The following is an 18,784-nucleotide window of genomic DNA, read 5'->3' as shown; positions in this document are numbered from 1 at the left end:
TAGACCATGTTCACCCTCTATGTTAGCATGCTAACATTTGCTAATTAGCACTAAACACAAAGTAGGTCTACAGTTGAGGCTGATGGGGGTATCATTAGTTTTGCAGGTACTTGGTCGTACATTTAAATATTGGACAAACTGCACCAACATTGACATTAAAGCCAAAGCTAGCATGGCTAAAACCAAGAAATATTTCACATGTAAGTTTGTCATTTTTGCTTAAACTGCTCAAACAATTAATCAGTTAAGTAAAATTGTTGCAGACTAATTTTCTATCAATTGCCTTATCAATGAATGAATGAATGTTGTTGCAGCTCTATGTTAGACAAAGACAGAAACATTGTGTTAATATCCAGCAATGCACACCACTTGCCAAGACACTCTTATGCAAGGGAGGTTATTGTACAGGACAAATATGCAGAGATCAGCACAGATGATATCCAGAGGGATGGTTTTGAAAAGCTTTACAGCTTAATGTTTTTTTCTGTAGCTTCCAACACTCATTTTCTTGTTTGAATGTCGTGGATCACATAGCTCAAATAACTTCAGGTTGGAGGGCGGGAGAAACTGTAACGTCAAAAAAGAGACAGGAGTCAAATGTCTCCCAGAAAGCCTATATCTTTGGGATTCTGCACATTTTTGTGCATGAGCGAACCTCCCCAATCCCATCTGCAACGCAGTAAAAACAACGTAAAGTATTCAACACTATATGAAAGCTCTCTGGAAGGAATCCAGTTAGCAGAGCATGAAGAAAGATATATTCATGTATTCATATTTTATCACCTGAACACACGACTCAGAATGTTTCATGCATAGAAATATTTGATATCTAAACCATAAAGTGAAAACCGTGAGAGCCGACCAGATGTACGTCAGTGCATTTCATAAACACAGTCTCTCCTGCAACGTTTAAACTCAATGACCATCCTCCCCTTTCACCTAGATAGCTTCACCCGCACAGTCTGTCTGTGTGTGGAAGACAAGATGTCCTGTACAGTCTGACTTTAAGTTCATCCTCCATCTACAGGATACAACACTCATCTCTGGCGCTTTCAGACTTCGAGTCCCAAACACATTACTCAGTGCTTCTTCCACTAACTGCTGAGTCAGCAGAAATGAAGTTTCAGCTGGATGTGTATAGTGGACATATCTGCATGCTTGATGTCAGAGTATCTGAGATCCCTGGTTGTGAAGTCATTTCAATGAGTCATATTTAACGTTTGTCACAGCATAAGCGTTTTCTGAACTGATGCAGCTCTAGTTAAGGTATGTTTTAACATCTAAAACTACTTTAGTTTGACTTTAGAGTTATGTTTAGGAATGGTTGCGATTGGTGTTAAAAGCAAGGAGTAAAGATGCAAACCCTATCTCCTGTGTCAAAGTACAACTCTTTGCTGAAGTCAAATACTTTGTCTGTGCACTTGAGCGTTCCAGACGTTCCAGCGTTTCATTGGTCAACACTGCACCTGTTGGGGAACCTTGACAACGTTTCACGTGCAAACAGAAGCAGCCTGAGTGTGAGGAGAACTGAAATCTGTGCAAGCAACAATATATCCGAGTGCAAGCAACAATATATCCGAGTGCAAGCAAGCAGTTTGAGGAGAGGCAGAGACTTCTTGAGTGTGAGGGTGTGTGTGGAATCAAGGAGGCATGCTCTCGAATTGAATAAAAGTAGTAAAAAAGCTGCTTACAAGATACACAATGCACAAGACACAAGCGTGCATAATGTAGGCTACATGCACACACACTGAAGTGTTTCAGAGAAACATGTATGTAGTGGTGCCAGTTGGCTTAATTTCCATCTTGGGTGGCAGTCATAAGGAAAACATTTAGACCGCACACATGCACAAACATATGCAGAACCACATGAACTTTAAGAAATCTTTACTATCTGTCTGCCTCTATGTATGAACAAGCATTACACCCTTCTTAGCTTTACACCTATAACCCAGGTATGGGCCCACATCCACACAGGCCATGCACATACTTGCAGAGATGACTAACTACAGGCCAAAGCACTCTGTTTTAATACCTTTTAAACTTTTACCATTCCTAATGCACTTAACCATTTGTTCAGCATACTTGCAGCTTTAAGTCTAGTTTATTACTTTCCTACAAACACATTATGTCCAGAGTCAGCATGTCTCTGAATTCTTTGGTCATACAGTGCAAAACTTTGGCAGTGATTGTAAAAAGTTGTTTTTTTCTTTGGGTTACACAATATTTTTCACAGATTTGTTTTGCCAAAATTCCAGCGTGGCATCGACTGACAGACTACACTCCAAGTGTTCATCAGGTTTTCAACGCTTGTGTGTGTGTTTAGAGTTATGAGACGTGTCCGTCCTCCCTCACTCTCTATTTGATAAACTGTATAACATCGGGGCCGAAGAAGATGAAGAAGAATGGCTGAACAGTGTGGTTCACAGTCTGCCAAATTAATCTTATTGTTGAAGAAAGAATGCATCACTTCCTACCAGACAGTCTAGACAAGAACATTGTCGAATGCACACCTAGTAGAAAATTAAATCATGTAATAAAAAAAGTCTTAAAATCTTCTTTTAGTAAAACATAAAGGTTTAAAGAACTGGCAAAAGCTAAATTGATAGTGTAGAGATAACAAAAAATAACAGCTGTCACATAACAAGTGTGTGTTTCAGTCGCTATTTGAGAGAGCGACACACACGCGGACAAAAAGATGGAGGAGCGGGATGAGAATGGGAGAGGGGGAAACTCTAAAAATGAAAACACACAAGAACATACCGTGTACACACTCACAGCATACAAATGCACGTACAGTAAATACGCGCACACACACACACACACACACACACACACACACACACACACATGGTGAGGCTGACAAATAATAAAGAGCCTGAAGCTGGAGAACAATAAAGCCATTTAGAAACCCCTGATGTCTGGGTTCCATTCAAACTTCCATCAACGCACACGCACACACACACACACACACGAGTCTCTGCATGGGGCAAAAATCAGTAAAGTTGGTGTTCTCTGCCTTCTCCCCCTCTTCCATTACTTCTCTCTCCCTCTCTCTTTCTTTTTCTCTCTGTGAGTCGCCGGGGCTGCAGTTACATCTGATTACGACATACAGGCTACCTCCAACAACGCATTACTCACCGCTCACTCGGAGGCTGAACGCTGCTTTTACATTTCTATACTTGTGAGAGCCAAATGTTTTCACAAGGATGGAAATTTAGAAAGTTTTTTTGAACTCATTTCCTTAAAGGATATCGCCCACGTGTTCGACTGTTCGATCATTTTGTGTAATAACTGGGTTTAAGGTTATTTAAGGTCAAACTTATAATCAGCGCAGGGTTCAGATCAGAGAATGGATCAAAAGATCATTTGGAGAAAGAGCTCAGGTTTCATACCTTTGTCAGTCTGATCTTGATCTTGTGGGGGAGGCTACACACATGGTGGTAGCATCACCTGTCAGAAAAGACTGCTACTCTTTCAGGCCACATTGGTCAAAGACAGTGTTTATTTTGATTAGTGAAACGTGTCCAAAGGTTTGTCTTTAAATGTTTTTGTCCGTCCAAAACAACAATATTCAGTTTAATATGATATAAAACAGAGATTAGCAGGACATCTCTATATTTCAGAGGCTGAAAACGGTATTTTTCGGCCATTTTTGCATAAAAAATTCGACATTGTTAATCAAAAAAGTTGGCAGCTCGAATTGGAAACAAATCAGTTTACAGACGTCCTGGTTCAACTTCGACTGACCGTGTTTGCCACAGCTTTGAACGGATAGCTTTCTTGTGTCTTGAGGGATAACTAACATTTCACTTTTGTGTTTACCTGAAAAGAGAAGTACTTACAACCTGATTGATCGTCTGACTGCTTCGGTGACCGTGTTCCCGGGTCTCAGCGTTTACCGTGGTGAGCTGACCCAAGTTCCAATAAAGCAAATTTATCCTTTAAGTGTAAGAATGCAGCGCTGGGGGTTAAGTTTATAGACAGTTCTCATAAGTAGAGTAATGTGTGTGTGTGTGTGTGTGTGTGTGTGTGTGTGTGTGTGTGTGGCAAGCAGCTCCTCTCTCTGGTTGAAGTACTCTACACTGCTGGGCGGCCTGCCAAAGGATTGCTCAGCATTTAACAAGAGAGAAAGAATAAGAGAGGGAGAGGAGGGAGAGAGAGAGAGAGAGAGAGAGAGAGAGAGAGGGTAGGCAGAGCGAGAGAGGGGGAGAGAGAGAGGGGCAGAGCGAGAGGGAGAGAGAGAGAGGGGGGAGGAAGAGAGAGAGGGGAGGCAGAGCGAGAGAGGGAGAGAGAGAGAGGGAGATAGAGAGAGGGGGAGGCAGAGCGAGAGAAGGAAAGAGAGGAGGGGTTTAGAGAGATAATAGAGATGGAGGAGAGATGAGAGAGGTTTCTTGGATAGATAGAAGTTTAAGAGGATGAGGATTGCGGAATGATGAGATAGAAGGAATATAGAGCGTGAGGCAGCGATATAGTATATCATAAGGTAGAGAAGTGGAGGAGAGACAGAGGGACAGAGAGATAGAAATAAGATGAGAGAGAGAGATATAGAGAGAGATAGTGAGTCTCTTCAGCTCCTATATCTTCGCTATAGTATCTGTATATATAGTTAGTTTCCGATATTATGAGTATCTCTCAACTTTCTATGTTTTTCACGTATCTTTGAGAATTGTATCTCTCATCTCTTTTTATATCTCTATATATATTATCTCTTCTATTTACAGGTCTATATCTTTTTTTCCATCTATCTATGATGTCTATCTTATTTCTCTCTCCTCGATCTTTTTTCTTTCCTCTCTTCGCTGGATTTCTCTGCATCTCGACTGTTCTCCTCTCTTCTCCTTTTCTCTATCGCTTCTCTGTTTCTCTGTACTCGCTGTTGTCTCTATCTCTATTGGGCGAGTTATCTTTCTCTAGTCTTCTGTCAGTGCGCGCGCGGTCTTCTTTTCGCTTTTTTCCCTTCTCCTCCTCTCTTTTTTTCTCCTGCTCTCTCTCGTCTCTTTTTTTCTGGTTCTTATTTTTTCTTTTTTCTCTCGTTTTTTTTTTTCTTCTTCCTCTCTTTATTTCTTTCTCTTTCCCCTTCTGGCCCTCTGTATGGAGAGTTAGGGTAGAAAAGAGAGTTGTGGACCTGCAGTGCTGTAGTAGGTGAGACAGACAGGGAGAAGCAGCAGACACAGACAAACATACACAGTCAACCTGTATATATACACACACACACTTTCACACACACACCCACAGACAAGCAGGTAGGCAGAGGAGCAGACCTAATCCTACCACTTAACACACTCATTCACTCTCACTCGTCACACACTCAGTCGGCAGCAGCATGTTCCGGTGGAGGCTCGTCCAGGCAGTGTGTGTGCTGTCAGCGTGTGTGTGTCTGGTTCTCACATACGAGGATGATATTGAGGTCAACTTCGCTGACACCTACTACAATGAAATCACAGATGGAGAGACACCAGAACGTAAGTGTTAAACTCTGTGTGTGTGTGTGTATGTGTGTGTGTGTGTGTGTGTGTGTGTGTGTGTGTGTGTGTGTGTGTGTGTGTGTCTGTGTTTTATCTGATTAAGATCCCCAGATTGGTCGTGGTTGAAAATTCTGGAGCATGGAATAGATTCCTTGGAGGATTGATGTTTGGGGTTGTGTGAAAGGTGAAGTAAAGATTCATCGTCTCTTTGTGTCCGTCATTACTGACAACAGTGGAAACCCACATGTGGCACATGCTCCTCAGACTTCTGGCCTTAAACCTGACAAAAGGTGTTTATCGCCGTAGTTAGCGCTGTGATTGAAGAAGGATATTACTTTATGATGACCGAGAGCAAAGCGAGAGAAGGAGGCGACATGACGGAACATTTCAGGAGCAGTAATACAGCCACCTGTGAAGTAGCAGAAAAAGTACTTATTAGAAGAGACAACAAGCACCACAGTGTGTGTACTGTCGAGCACACAGTCTGTTGGCAGAGACAGAGTTTGTGTTTGAGACGAGCTGAGCCAGAGAGCCGCTGCCGCCCGGGTGCCGTGGCTTATTACAGCACGAGTGACCGGTCACTAATCACAGAAACGCTACACTATCATTATGAAACTCGTCTTTGAAAGCGTCGCTGTTTGTGAGAGAGAAGAATGTGTTCAAGTGTGTACACGAAAGAGAAAGTGCGCGTGCGTGTGTGTGTTTGCGTGTGGCCCCCTCGAAGTTTGCATTTGCTTGTTGTTTTAAAACCTGGCAGGAGGTGTAATTACAGCACCGACGGTTAACTTTGTGCTGGGCACGGCCTGCGATGTGATTAAAGTAAAGTAAAACACGAGCGCATGAGTTACAAGACAAACAGAGCGGTTCTGCCTCGCTGAGCAAGAAAAAGTGGGAGCAAGAACTGAAAATGCTTTAATTGGTTTGCTGGATTAAGGAGAAAAATGTCAATTACGTGAGTTAAATACAGTGTGTGTGCAAGTGTGTGTGTCTGAGAGCAACGTGTGAGAAGTCATGACACATTTAAAATGAATAACTGGCTAACACATGAAGCAGATAAGTGAACCCAGACTGTTGGCAAAAGGTGGATACAAGTTTGTACTTCCACTCCATTAAGTAATCTTCCATCTGTATGTTGAATGTGTGTGTGGATGAATTCCTCTAATTGCTACTTAAAATGCTTTAAAAATAAACGTAATTCATTCATTAAAGAAGAGTGGAGACAGGCAGTAATCTTTCAAAGATACAGAAGCATACTTTATAAGCCTTCAGACGTCAGAGGTCAGAAATACCAAAAGGCGAAACGATCCAAACTCCTTTCAAAAAGGTAATTTTACACTCCACTCCCTCCCGGATCCATCTCAAGCCCTCTGACAGACCCGAGCTTTTAGTTTGGTAAGTCAAAGGGAGCAGAGTGCATGAACCCTCCCGTCTAATTTACTTTGAATCTTTGGGGACAGGCAGCCAAAACAAATCCTGTGATAACGCTGCTCCAGAATACGTCTGCAGGTATAAACAGAGGTTGAACCGTTAATTGGAACAGTGTGTCTGACACTCCGACTCCCCAGGCTGTGCTTCATCTCCAGCAGCTCTTTCTTTTCCCTTTTAGTGTAAAGTAAACATTCCTTTTCCTTCCTTCACGCAGGAAGTGGTTTATGAGTCAATTGTGCTTTTTCTTTCTCACGTTTTTATCTCTCCCCTAACAACCTCACTTCCTGTCTCGTTCCCACTTCGCCTCGCCGATCTCCTTGACTAAATTCCAGCAGACTCCTTCTTCTGTCTTTCTCCTTACAATTATGGCCCTAAAGTTCCTGTCAAAGAGGCCGAATAGATCATAGTGTGTTCAAGGCAGCCCATGTGATAAAAGATCAAGATATATATTTCCTGCTTGCTCTCTCTGAAGCCTCACCTGCCCGAGCATCTGGGAAATGACTACACGCGATAATGTGTAATAATGTGCGGGACGAATTTGGCGTTCCATTGCGAAGCATATAAATACGACGACAGAGAGCGCTTGAGGAGTTTAAATCCTGGACATTTGTTGAAGAGCTGTCTTTCTTCCCCTGTCCACCTGGGGGCGCAGGAGAGGGAGGAGGAGGCGTGGAGGGAGAAACAGAACAACACACTTTTAAGTTTCCTTCAGTGTCAAAGTAACCCAGAGAAAGTTGTCTGTTAATCCACAGGTACACTGCAAACAACAACTGGTAATCGCTAATTCGGCATACTTTTAACGGATAAAATGTAAACAAATACAAACTAAAACGTGGTTAGCTAGTTGTAGCTGACAGCTAACTAACTGACTCCTTGGCAACGTTATACTTCCTGATCTCCTAAACCATTATGGCAATCGTATTTCCAAAAAACTTCTTTTACATTAGAGCAGACAGGGGACGTTGCAGTTGTCTCGAAAGGAAATGCTTCAACCCCAACGACCTCATCTTCTGTTAGATATCTGAACTCTATTTACCATCTCTCCATCCAGCCACACCGAGTCAAGCCCCCTGCAGTTCTCGGGACTTGACCAAATGGGACAAAGTCTTCTCGATGCTGGAGAACAGTCAGATGAGGGAGAACATGTTGCTTCAGTACGCAGACGACATCGTCAAGGTGGAGATGGCGTCACTGCGCGGAGAAATGCTCAGGTTGGTTAGACGAACGGATTCATCCTGTTCCTGTACATGTCAGTGCTTTGGTTTCAGAACAAATTCATGCAGAGCATTGATGGAGGTTCATAACTGGTCCTTTTGTTCAGGTTCGTAGCCCAGTACGGCGGCTCCTGTGGGGTTGCAGTGGAGACAGCAGGCAGAAAGATGGCCGTGCACCTGGAGAGCCGTCTCAGAGACACAATGGAGCATCTCAAACCCAGAGATCAGACTTCTGCTGGGAATTCTGTCGGGAATTCGAACCACCTGGAGGCGATGCTGCAGCAGCTCCTCTCCGCGGCACGAACACAAGCGTCCCGACATGCCAAGCTGGAGACCAGCTGCTTGGGGACGAATGCAAAGACAGGATCCCAGCTCCCAGACGCTGCAGGGAATGAGCACCGGGAGCAGGAGGTCACGTCGCGAGAGGTGGCTTTGGACGGGGTGCTGACTGCGCTGCAGCAGACGAGGATGGAACTGGGGGAGGTGCTGAGGTCATCGAGTCAAAGATACCTACCCGCAGGTGAGATATCCATCTTCCCATCAGCAACCTCTGTGTCTGTCATTATCTGTTGCTTCCTGCCTCTATGTAATTATCTGCACCTTTCACCTTCTATTATTTTCTACTGCGTTGACACATTCAGCTCAGGCTTCAAGTAAAGGAATGAGCCCCCCACCCCCCCACCCCCTTGTGTCACTCATCGAATGCATGCACACACACCTTCACAGTCCAGAAATGTAAATCTGGCCTCCATACAGAGCAGAGGGAGGTGCATTTGTTAATTTGTTAGCCGGTCACCACAAAAACCACACCAAGCAATCTGAGAAACCAGAACCAGATGGAAACCATCATGAACACACACACACACACACACACACACACACACACACACACACACACACACACACACACACACACACACACACACACACACACACACACTAAAGGATTAACAAATAAATGTAGGATTTCAGAGTGACTTCAGAAGAGTGTTTGAGAGTGAGTATGTTTGAATGATTAGAAAGAGAAAGGAACAGTGACAGAGTGACATGAAGCAGAACAAACCAGTGTGTGTGTGTGTGTGTGTGTGTGTGTGTGTGTGTGTGTGTGTGTGTGTGTGTGTGTGTGTGGGGCAGAAAGAAAAAAGCCTCCCATGATTCATGATCTCATCCCCTGAGCGTGAGCTGAACTTTGACTGACTCCCACATCTAACACTGCCACCTTGTGTGTGCACCGTATCGCTTTACACACATTTCAAATCAATTATGCGTGGAGACATTCATCAATATCATTATGCAGCGACATATTCCAATAAAATGCACAGGTCTGATCTCCCCATGCAGAGTCCAGCTGTTGGCTTTCCTCAGATTTAACAGTTTAGAACATTAACTTCATGTGGAGTCCGAGGTCCAAAGCTAAAATAGAAACAACCTTGAAGACGTCAAATGTTGGCCAAGTATAATAATACTGATGTTTACATTTAATTTCCTCTCCTTGCTGTTTAGGTTGTGAGATGGCGCTGCTCTTCCCCATGCGTTCCCGTCGAATCTACACCTCCGTCATACCAGAGGTCCCGCTCTCCATCTCCGCCTTCACGGTCTGCATGTGGGTGAAGCCGACCGCCGTGTCCAACAAAACCGTGCTGTTCTCCTACGGAAACCGCCGCAACCCTTATGAAATCCAGCTGCTGCTCGGTCAAACCTCTGCGCTCTTCACCATCGGAGGAGAGGCTCACCTGGTGGAGGCTCGGGGCGTGCTGAACCCAGGAGGCACGTCAGAGTGGATCCACCTGTGTGGGGCGTGGTCGTCTGTGCAGGGCCTGGCGTCCCTGTGGGCAGGTGGGAAGAAGGTGGCCTCCACACCCGGGGTGGCCGAGGGACACGTCTTACCCGATGGAGGCTCACTCCAGCTGGGGCAGGAAAGGAACGGCTGCTGCCCTCTGTCTCCAGGCAGCGGGAGCGGGGTGGCCGGGTTCGAGGGAGGATTCGATCCCAAAGTGGCGTTCGTGGGGAAGATGACAGGAGTGAACATGTGGGACAGGGTGCTGTCAGAGGGGGAGATTTCCCAGCTGGCTTTGCGGCAGGGCCAGGGCTGCGAGCAGAGGGGGAACGTGGTGGCGTGGGGAGTGACGGAGATGGTGCCACACGGAGGCGCTCAGTTCATCAACTAACAGAGTCAAACTCCTCGAAGGGTGGAAATCATCATCGTTGTGAATATCAGCAACATCGTAATAAGCTTTGATGCTGAAACTGAAGAGAGCAACTTACAACGTATCGTCTTTGTCCTGTAGTTTAATGTTTCCTGTTATTATCAAGACTCATTCCTTCATCATCCACCGCCGTTATCATTCAACCTAACGCTGCAATCAACTTCCCTGGACATGTTCAGATGAGAGAAAGCAAATGCTGTGAGAGACTGACGTTGAACTGATTAAACACACACACACACACACACACACACACACACACACACACACACACACACACACGTGCTGCATTTACCAAAGACTTAATTAGACTGCAGGACAAACAAAGAGTCTATTGTTAAAGTGAACGGGTTCTGAGCCAGTAAACAGAGTAATCAGCACGCAGCAGGAGAGGAACACACGAGGTCGCAGACAATCACCAGAGATTATCTTGTAATTGTCGAGTGATTTCAGAGTAACGATGCATTTTCTCCATCTCCATTTGTACGGAAACATCTCGTGAAGTTAATCAAATATCAACGCTGTTAATCATTAATGTAATAAAACATTTTGTTTTCTACTTTGCAGTCTTGTAGGTACACTTCATTAGGAGTTGGTTGGTCACAATAAAAGGAACCACACTAATGTGTTAATAATGTGCAGAACATGTGCGACTGCTGAACTCGCTTTCTTCTACCAGCAATGTGACGTATTGTTTCATTCTCATAACTTCCTTTGTGAAAGCTTTTAAAGTTTCCAAACGTGTACTCATGTCAGTGTTTACATGCATGAGTTATATCATTCCTGTTCTGCTTTGTTAGTTTTGTAATTTTAGGGTAATATATGTGTGTGTCTTCTTTTTTTGCATGAAGCAATAAGAGTAAAACTGAGGACAATGTTTACACTAATCTTTCATGAACTAAGTTGTCTTGTACTATACTGTAAATTGCTTTCTGCTATTCTTGTGAAAAAGTGAAACTGAATGTATTTTGTACATAAATATATTTTGCATAACGTGACTGGATGAATGGAGAGTGAGGAGTGAATAAACATTTCAAGTTATAATATATTCCGTTGCTGGAGGAGCGATTATTATTTTTAAATCTTATCTCACACGCATGAATTGATGACATAATATTGTTGATTTAAATCTTGCAAGACAATGTAAGAGTATTTGTTTAGCGTCTTCCAAATATAGCTGAGATTGAAAGATAAGCGTTACATCAACATTATAAAACAGAACGAGCAGGAAAGTCTGTCCTACATAAGCTGTGGATTTACATTTATAATAAAAAGATTTGGGAGTGAAATCACGAGAACATTTGTGTCTATAAATAATGTAAGAGAAGAGTCTAACTTCTCAAAAAGAGAAATTGTGCAAAGTTTGAATCCTTTCAAGAAGTATATATATATATATATATATATATATATATATATATATATATATATATATATATATATATATATATATATATATATATATATATATATATATATATATATATATATATATATATATATATATATATATATTAGGGCTGTCAAGCGATTAATTAAATTAATTAAAATTACATGCTAAATCTAAATTAATCGCATATATCAATATTTGCTGTACATTTCAAAATATTCAAATGGAGTTTGGAAGATATATATATATATATATATATATATATATATATCTATAGATATATATATATATATATCTCCTGTCGATTAAAATACTCTGACAATGACACAAACACATCTGCAGATAAATAGCATGAACGTTGTTACACATGCTTTACAGTTTACTGAGACACATCCTGCTACGTGCTCATTAGTGAAATATAACAGACTTCATCTGCCGCTACAAACTCTGCAAAGTCTCTGAAAACGTCACCTTTCACACCAACTCCCATCAAACCCTCCCTCCCCAACGTCGGCTCACTCTGCCCCGTCTTGACCTTACAAGCGGGAGTACAGTAACTACACATGTTTCGCAGCAGGGGAGCAGAAAATAAAATAAACTTGACAGACGACACATTCCAAACTTCAGTGTTACCTTAAGATCAGGTTTTACTGCACTTTGAGAAGGAAGGGACTCTCGGGTCTAAAATCCTTATGGGGTTAAAGCAATGCCATATGTGTGCAGGTACTATGGTGAGTGTGTGTGTGTGTGTGTGTGTGTGTGTGTGTGTGTGTGTGTGTGTGTGCGTGACATTTGATAATGACTGAGTCCTGGCTTACTGTAGCAGGCTGTAAAACCGTCCCGCTGCATCCTGCTGCTCGCTTCCTGTAACTAGTAAACATGCGCACGCATCCTCGTAAAGCTCGCTACAACGCTGAGCTGACGGATATACGATAGAAATGTACTAAATGTAAGTCACACATCGTCTTCCACACACACAGAGAGATGGATACAATTAGTGAAAATCAACAAGTGGCGACTTCAGACTTCAGTAACAAACGTGTCAGTACCTACGTATCTCATCACAACCCCCCCGCCCCATCATCAACATCACCCCATTACATCAGCTCACTTCCTGAAAAGAGGGGCTGCTGGGTAAAGCAGAGGTCATCTGTTATTGCTTCTAAGAACTATGTGTGTTGTTGTACAGTTTGGCAGTCTTATGTTTACGTTGTGTTGAGTTTATGTTGAGCTTTCAGGGGGGAGGAGACAAAAGAGCACGGCGGAGGAGTCTCAGCAGTGGGGGGTAAAAATGTAAAACTGCCTCAGTTGCATTAAAAAATTGCCCAAGGAGACATAAATGTGAGCTCGCTTTAATAAAGCCCTTCAGCGAACCTTGGTCACTTTCATCCTCTGTGTGTGTGTGTGTGTGTGTGTGTGTGTGTGTGTGTGTGTGTGTGTGTGTGTGTGTGTGAGGCCAAGCTGCTGGAAGCTTTATTGTGTTTGTTCCTCTCTTTTAATTCCTCATTCTCTCTAAGCTCCCAAACAGGGCCAGGCTCCCCTGTGTGTTAGTGTCCCGAGGTGTGATATTATGTGATGACTTTGGGGACGTCATGAATCTATTGGAAAGAGATTTCAGGGTCAAAGTTCTGAAACAAACATTATGGCTGTATTCCCCCCCCCCCGTGTGGCTGACAATCAGGAATTCGATACGTGTGTGTGTGACACACTGATCTCTGTATATGTTAAACACTGTGTGTATTGAACCTCTTCTGTTGATGTGCTGATATTTTGTATTTTAATGTTTGTATGAAATGTAACGTTACTGCCTCTTAATGCTCTTTCCCTCAGGCGCTGGTTTTAAACCCACAAAGTGTTTTCAGTCTCCTACAGCGACTAATCAGAAACACCTGCCTTCTGTTTCCCCCTGGCAGGGACCTCTTTGTGTCTCTATTTTCAGCCACAGTTTTATGAACCAAAGGTGTAAAGTGTCCTCCAGTTATCTGCCGCTCTCAGCCCAAACGCTGGCTTCACTTCAGTGGTAAAATAAACTACACAGCAGAGAGCTAAGCTGTTTCATGTGCTGCGCTGCTGGCAGAAACTGTGCTACGGTGGGCGCCTCACTCTGGTGCTGTGAGAGCTGATTAGCACCACGTGAGTGTGTGTGTGTGTGTGTGTGTGTGTGTGTGTGTGTGTGTGTGTGTGTGTGTGTGTGTGTGAGGTGTTACAGCATGTTGCCAAAAGCATTGAATGATTCACAGAGAAAAACACACCTGTGCATGCAGAGCCACACACAAAATCACTTTCACATAATGTGAAGTGTTCATGACCTATAAAATACATGATGCTTTCTTTATTGATTGTATTTTGTATTATTAATCTGAAAGTAAACTGATATCAAACTAAAAGTACAATATTTGCATGAAATGTGTGGAAGTAGAAAGTAGCAGGAAATGGAAATACACACACACACTGCAGTATGCACGAGGAGAGGAGAGAGAGAGAGAGAGAGAGACAGAGAGAGACAGAGAGAGAGAGAGAGAGAGACAGAGAGAGAGAGAGAGAGAGAGAGAGAGAGAGAGACAGAGAGAGACAGAGAGAGACAGAGAGAGACAGAGACAGAGAGAGAGAGAGACAGAGAGAGAGAGAGAGAGAGAGAGAGAGAGACAGAGAGAGAGAGAGAGAGAGAGAGAGAGAGAGAGAGAGAGAGAGAGAGAGAGACACGAGAGAGAGAGAGAGAGAGGAGAGAGAGAGAGAGATAGAGAGAGACAGAGAGAGCAGAGAGAGACAGAGAGAGAGAGCAGAGAGAGACAGAGACAGAGACAGATAGAGAGAGAGAGCAGAGAGAGAGCAGAGAGCAGAGAGCGAGAGAGCAGAGAGAGAGAGAGAGACAGAGAGAGAGAGAGAGAGAGAGAGAGAGAGAGACGAGGAGAGAGAGAGAGAGAGAGAGAGAGAGGGTGTGTGTGTGTGTGTGTGTGTGTGTGTGTAGGCCTGAGGGGTAAACAGATCTCCATCAGGCAGTACTAACTACGGCCCTTTAGACACCAACACGTCACTAATGAGCTTGAAAACGTGTTGAAGAAACAACTTTCTTTAACCTCTGAGAAGAAGTCAGCTGGGTTTCCCTCTCTGAATTTAACTTTAGGGGAAGTTAAAGACGATACTGATTAATGTCTGACAGGAAACTCTGTAAAGAAGGAGTGCATGTTGAAGTACATGGGATTTATTATCTTGTGTTGAGTTGGGTATCGAGAATCTTGAATGTCATCAACATAAACAGCAATGTGGCAAAGAAATGAAAGCAATGAACATGTCTTCAACAATAAGCAAAGTGGAGAAACGAAGGTACTTGTTACGTATTAATTCCCTTAAACATCAAGATGATTTGCAACAGCTGTTATCTACCATCTTTATTATCCTCAATCAGCTGGCAATCCTAATAAAAGCATTTACTACAGCTCATGATAGGATACGACTCCTGCAGATTACAACAGTAATGCATTTGTACACCAGTAAACCAGCTGATCCCATTGTTGCAGGTCTGCTAACAGGCCTCATAGTACGAGCATAAACATACAACTTCTACCATGTCAAACATCAACAACTAAATATATACAACAACGCCTACGATGGCCTTGTTAGAAGATCCTTTTAATGTTCATTCTTAAGCAGAGCTTTCCTGCAAAGCTCTTTCTGTGGCTCTCGCTCTCTTTATAGTCTCTACAAAAGGCCCACGCCCAAACACACACACACACACACACTTCTCTAAGTGTGTAAGAAGGTCTATCTGGGGCATGTCGTGGGGTGTGACAGCACGAGGATTAAAATATGCTCATGCAGGTTGTTGGGACAATAAAAACACCTGATGACGGCGAATTAAAAGCGGTATACTTTAACTAAACATGTAAAACATTAGCTTGTGACATGTGATTAACATGCCTTCTCCGTGTGTGAGCACGTGTGAGTGTCCTACCTTCCAGCACACTGAGCGTTATGGCCTCTGTGTGTTCAGCCAGCAGATCAGCCTTGGCGATAGCAGCCAGGGAGAGATAACTGGACATGTTCCTGCTCAGCTCTCTGTTCCCTCTCTGCAGGAACCGCACGGCTACCGGGACGGCCAGCACCATGACGGAAGGACTACTGTAGTTCTGAGGGGGACAAAAGGAGAGAGGAGGTTGAGGAGACAGCAGCATGCATGCAGGGACAGGAAGAACACGGGGGCTTTTAAACAGGGTGTTAACAGCATTAACTATGTTCTGCTTGATGGAGATGCAGTGTCATTATCTACGAGGGCTCAGAAGCACAGGTGTGATGTTAACAACTCGATTTGCTCCTTTAGATATGTTTCACTGCACACTTTGGACATTATAATGCATCCTCACGTACCCACTTTCAAACTCAACCTTCCTCATCTGCTTCCACTTCAGAACACCTTTCAACCTGATGTTCACTGATGTCTTTCTCAGTGTGTGTCGTCACACCTCTATTCCGCCACTAGATGGCGGTGCAGACGAGGATCATCGAGTCAATCTACATTATATTCATTCGAACGGGCAATTTTAATACAAACGTACAGCACATTTATTCCCAGAGTCCTTGTGTATGGATGCACAGATTTAATATAAATTAAAAACACACTAAATGACTTAATAAGCCAGAATCTGTGGGCACATGTGTGTGTTGGGCTCAAGCCGTGAGCTAATAGAAACCCTTCCTCCTGCTGTCTGTGGCTCACTTTATGCACCTCTCTGTGGGAGTTTCAGTGGAAGGTTAAGAAGAGTGTTTGTGCATCTGTAGATTCAAAATGACAGGATGACAGAGAGAGCAGAAGAGATCAGACAGGAGCTAAAGATAGTCGGAGGGTAAGAGAAGGTGAGAAGGAATAAGTGAGACGAGTAAAAGAGGCAGAAAAACAGATTGAGAGAGACAGAGAAAGAAACACGAGTGTAGAGAACGAAGAGCTTTCCTGTTGGAGGTAAGACATCAGAGCCGGGAGCTGCTGTCAGAACTTTTAGTCTCACCTCTGCGTGTGTGTGTGTGTGTGTGTGTGTGTGTGTGTGTGTGTGTGCCTTTCCTCCAGAATCAGTGTCATTATGATGGTATTAGGCACATTCCCAAAGGAAATGGAGGGAGGGAGAGTGAGAGAGAGAGAGAGAGAGAGAGAGAGAGAGAGAGACAGAGAGTGAGAGACAGAGAGAGAGAGCGAGAGAGAGAGAGAGAGAGAGAGAGAGAGAGAGAGAGAGAGAGACAGAGAAAGAGAGAGAGAGACAGAGAGAGAGAGAGAGAGAGAGAGAGAGTGAGTGAGCGACAGAGAGAGAGAGAGAGAGAGAGAGAGAGAGAGAGAGAGAGACAGAGAAAGAGAGAGAGAGACAGAGAGAGAGAGAGAGAGAGAGAGAGAGAGAGAGAGAGTGAGAGACAGAGAGAGAGAGAGTGAGAGACAGAGAGAGAGAGAGAGAGAGAGAGAGGGGGAGAGAGAGACAGAGAGTGAGAGACAGAGAGAGAGAGCGAGAGAGAGAGAGAGAGAGAGAGAGAGAGAGAGAGACAGAGAAAGAGAGAGAGAGACAGAGAGAGAGAGAGAGAGAGAGAGAGAGAGAGAGACAGAGAGAGACAGAGAGAGAGACTGTCTACTTCTAAGCCTTCTGCGGAGGTCTGATGGGAGAATAGGCATGAATTACATTTACATTTTAAAAGACCGTCGGCAGCGATTACATAAAGTATATTTGCTCTTAAAGCAGAAACCCACCTTCGTATTTGCTGCACGACGGATGTTATAATTTATACTTGTGTACACACTTTTCCTTAACCGTCCTCATTTACTTAATACCCATAATGCCTTTCAGCCTGATGTTTGTGGTGTCACTGCCACAGCAGCCTCTGCTTCTACCTCTAGTTTGTGACTGTGTTCAGCGTCATCATTGAACACAGGTATGTGTACAGGTATGTACTGTATGTGCAGTTAGTGCTTCAAGCAACACAAACAACACTACACAACAACAGCTAGTGTGTGTGTGTGTGTGTGTGTGTGTGTGTGTGTGTGTGTGTGTGTGAGAGTACCTGCAGGATACAGCTGGTGATGTCGGAGGCTATCTTGGCATGCGGTGTGTCCTCTGTGTTTTCACCTTGGGGGGTGAGGTTATGCTCGAGACACGACTCCCACAGCCCCACCAGCGCCGTGCTGTGTTGCTCGATGGAGCCCGTCTCCCTTATGGCCGTGGTGATGCGCGTTATGCAAATCTCCACCACCGCCTGGTCATTGTCGTTGGTCAAGTAGTCCTGTCAGCCGGCAGGGATAAATGAAGGACAAGAAGATGAATTATGAATAATTAATTAATTTGTAATGTTTTGGATGAAAACCATCTGTGTGTGTTGGTTCTGCCTTCTGACCTGTGAGCACGAGATTGCCTTGATCTGGTCCAGAGCCTGAGACAGACAGGCTTCGATCTCCGCGTCCTCCAGAGAGAACAGATCCCCGGCTCTGGACAGATCCCGCTGCCCCAGCACCTGGCTGAACAGCTGGTGCATCCTGCTCCTGGTTTAGGACACCTTTCAGACCCGCTCGGTGTCCAGTTTAATTAAGAATAAATATATCCCTGACATAACGATCAAGGAAAGCAAATGCTTGAAGTTTCCCTCTTGGTTTTAGTGCAGAGTAGATGCCAGATTTTCATGCCGTATTTGAGGCTTTCTGGTTCCTCTGAATGCACTCTTACTAAAACAAGAGCGAGAGAACGCTACTCAAATTTCAAGCGTGAATAACTGCGTGAATCTTTCTGAAGATCCTCTTCAGCACAGTCCAGGTTCAGGTAGGTCGGACCAGAGTGGACGAGTTCCCATGGAGACAAGGCACATTCTGGAGAAGTCTTTCTACATCCGAGTCCTGAAGGAGAGAGGAGGGAAACAGAGGGAGAGGAATAAGGTAAGAGCTACGACCAGCAGCCGGTTAGCTTAGCTTAGCACACTGACTGAAAACAAGGGGAAACAGCTAGCATCTATCTCTCCGCAAGAAAGCGAATAACAAGCATGTATCCCAAAATGTAAACAGAATGGCACTCAATGCAATGGTGCGTTCACATGCTGCTCGGATGTTCCCGAGTCATGAGTCACTTC

The 18,784-nt window shown here is 44.0% G+C and overlaps 2 protein-coding genes across 4 annotated transcripts in view; one reads left to right on the top strand and one right to left on the bottom strand.

The window, feature by feature from the left end:
- Positions 1–18,784, bottom strand: part of veph1 (ventricular zone expressed PH domain-containing 1) — a 67,875-nt gene that overhangs the window by 39,071 nt on the left and 10,020 nt on the right. For all 3 annotated transcript variants that reach the window (XM_029446097.1, XM_029446096.1, XM_029446098.1), the window contains exons 2-4: positions 18,062–18,554; positions 17,732–17,950; positions 15,651–15,825 (exon numbers count right to left, since the gene is read on the bottom strand). In XM_029446097.1, coding sequence (XP_029301957.1) covers positions 15,651–15,825; positions 17,732–17,950; positions 18,062–18,199 — 532 coding nt within the window. In that variant the 5' untranslated portion in view covers positions 18,200–18,554. The remainder of the gene's footprint in view (positions 1–15,650; positions 15,826–17,731; positions 17,951–18,061; positions 18,555–18,784) is intronic.
- ptx3a (pentraxin 3, long a) lies at positions 5,118–11,542 on the top strand. The gene is made up of 4 exons (XM_029446099.1): positions 5,118–5,462; positions 7,945–8,104; positions 8,215–8,627; positions 9,611–11,542. Exons 1-4 carry the CDS (start codon positions 5,324–5,326, stop codon positions 10,273–10,275), a joined length of 1,377 nt encoding a protein of 458 aa, XP_029301959.1. The 5' UTR covers positions 5,118–5,323; the 3' UTR covers positions 10,276–11,542.

Source organism: Cottoperca gobio, chromosome 13 (genome assembly GCF_900634415.1).
Source record: "Cottoperca gobio chromosome 13, fCotGob3.1, whole genome shotgun sequence".
Classification (NCBI taxonomy): Eukaryota; Metazoa; Chordata; class Actinopteri; order Perciformes; family Bovichtidae; genus Cottoperca; species Cottoperca gobio.
The sequence above is the reverse complement of the archived record's forward strand: the minus strand, read 5'-3'. Positions and strand labels throughout refer to the sequence as shown.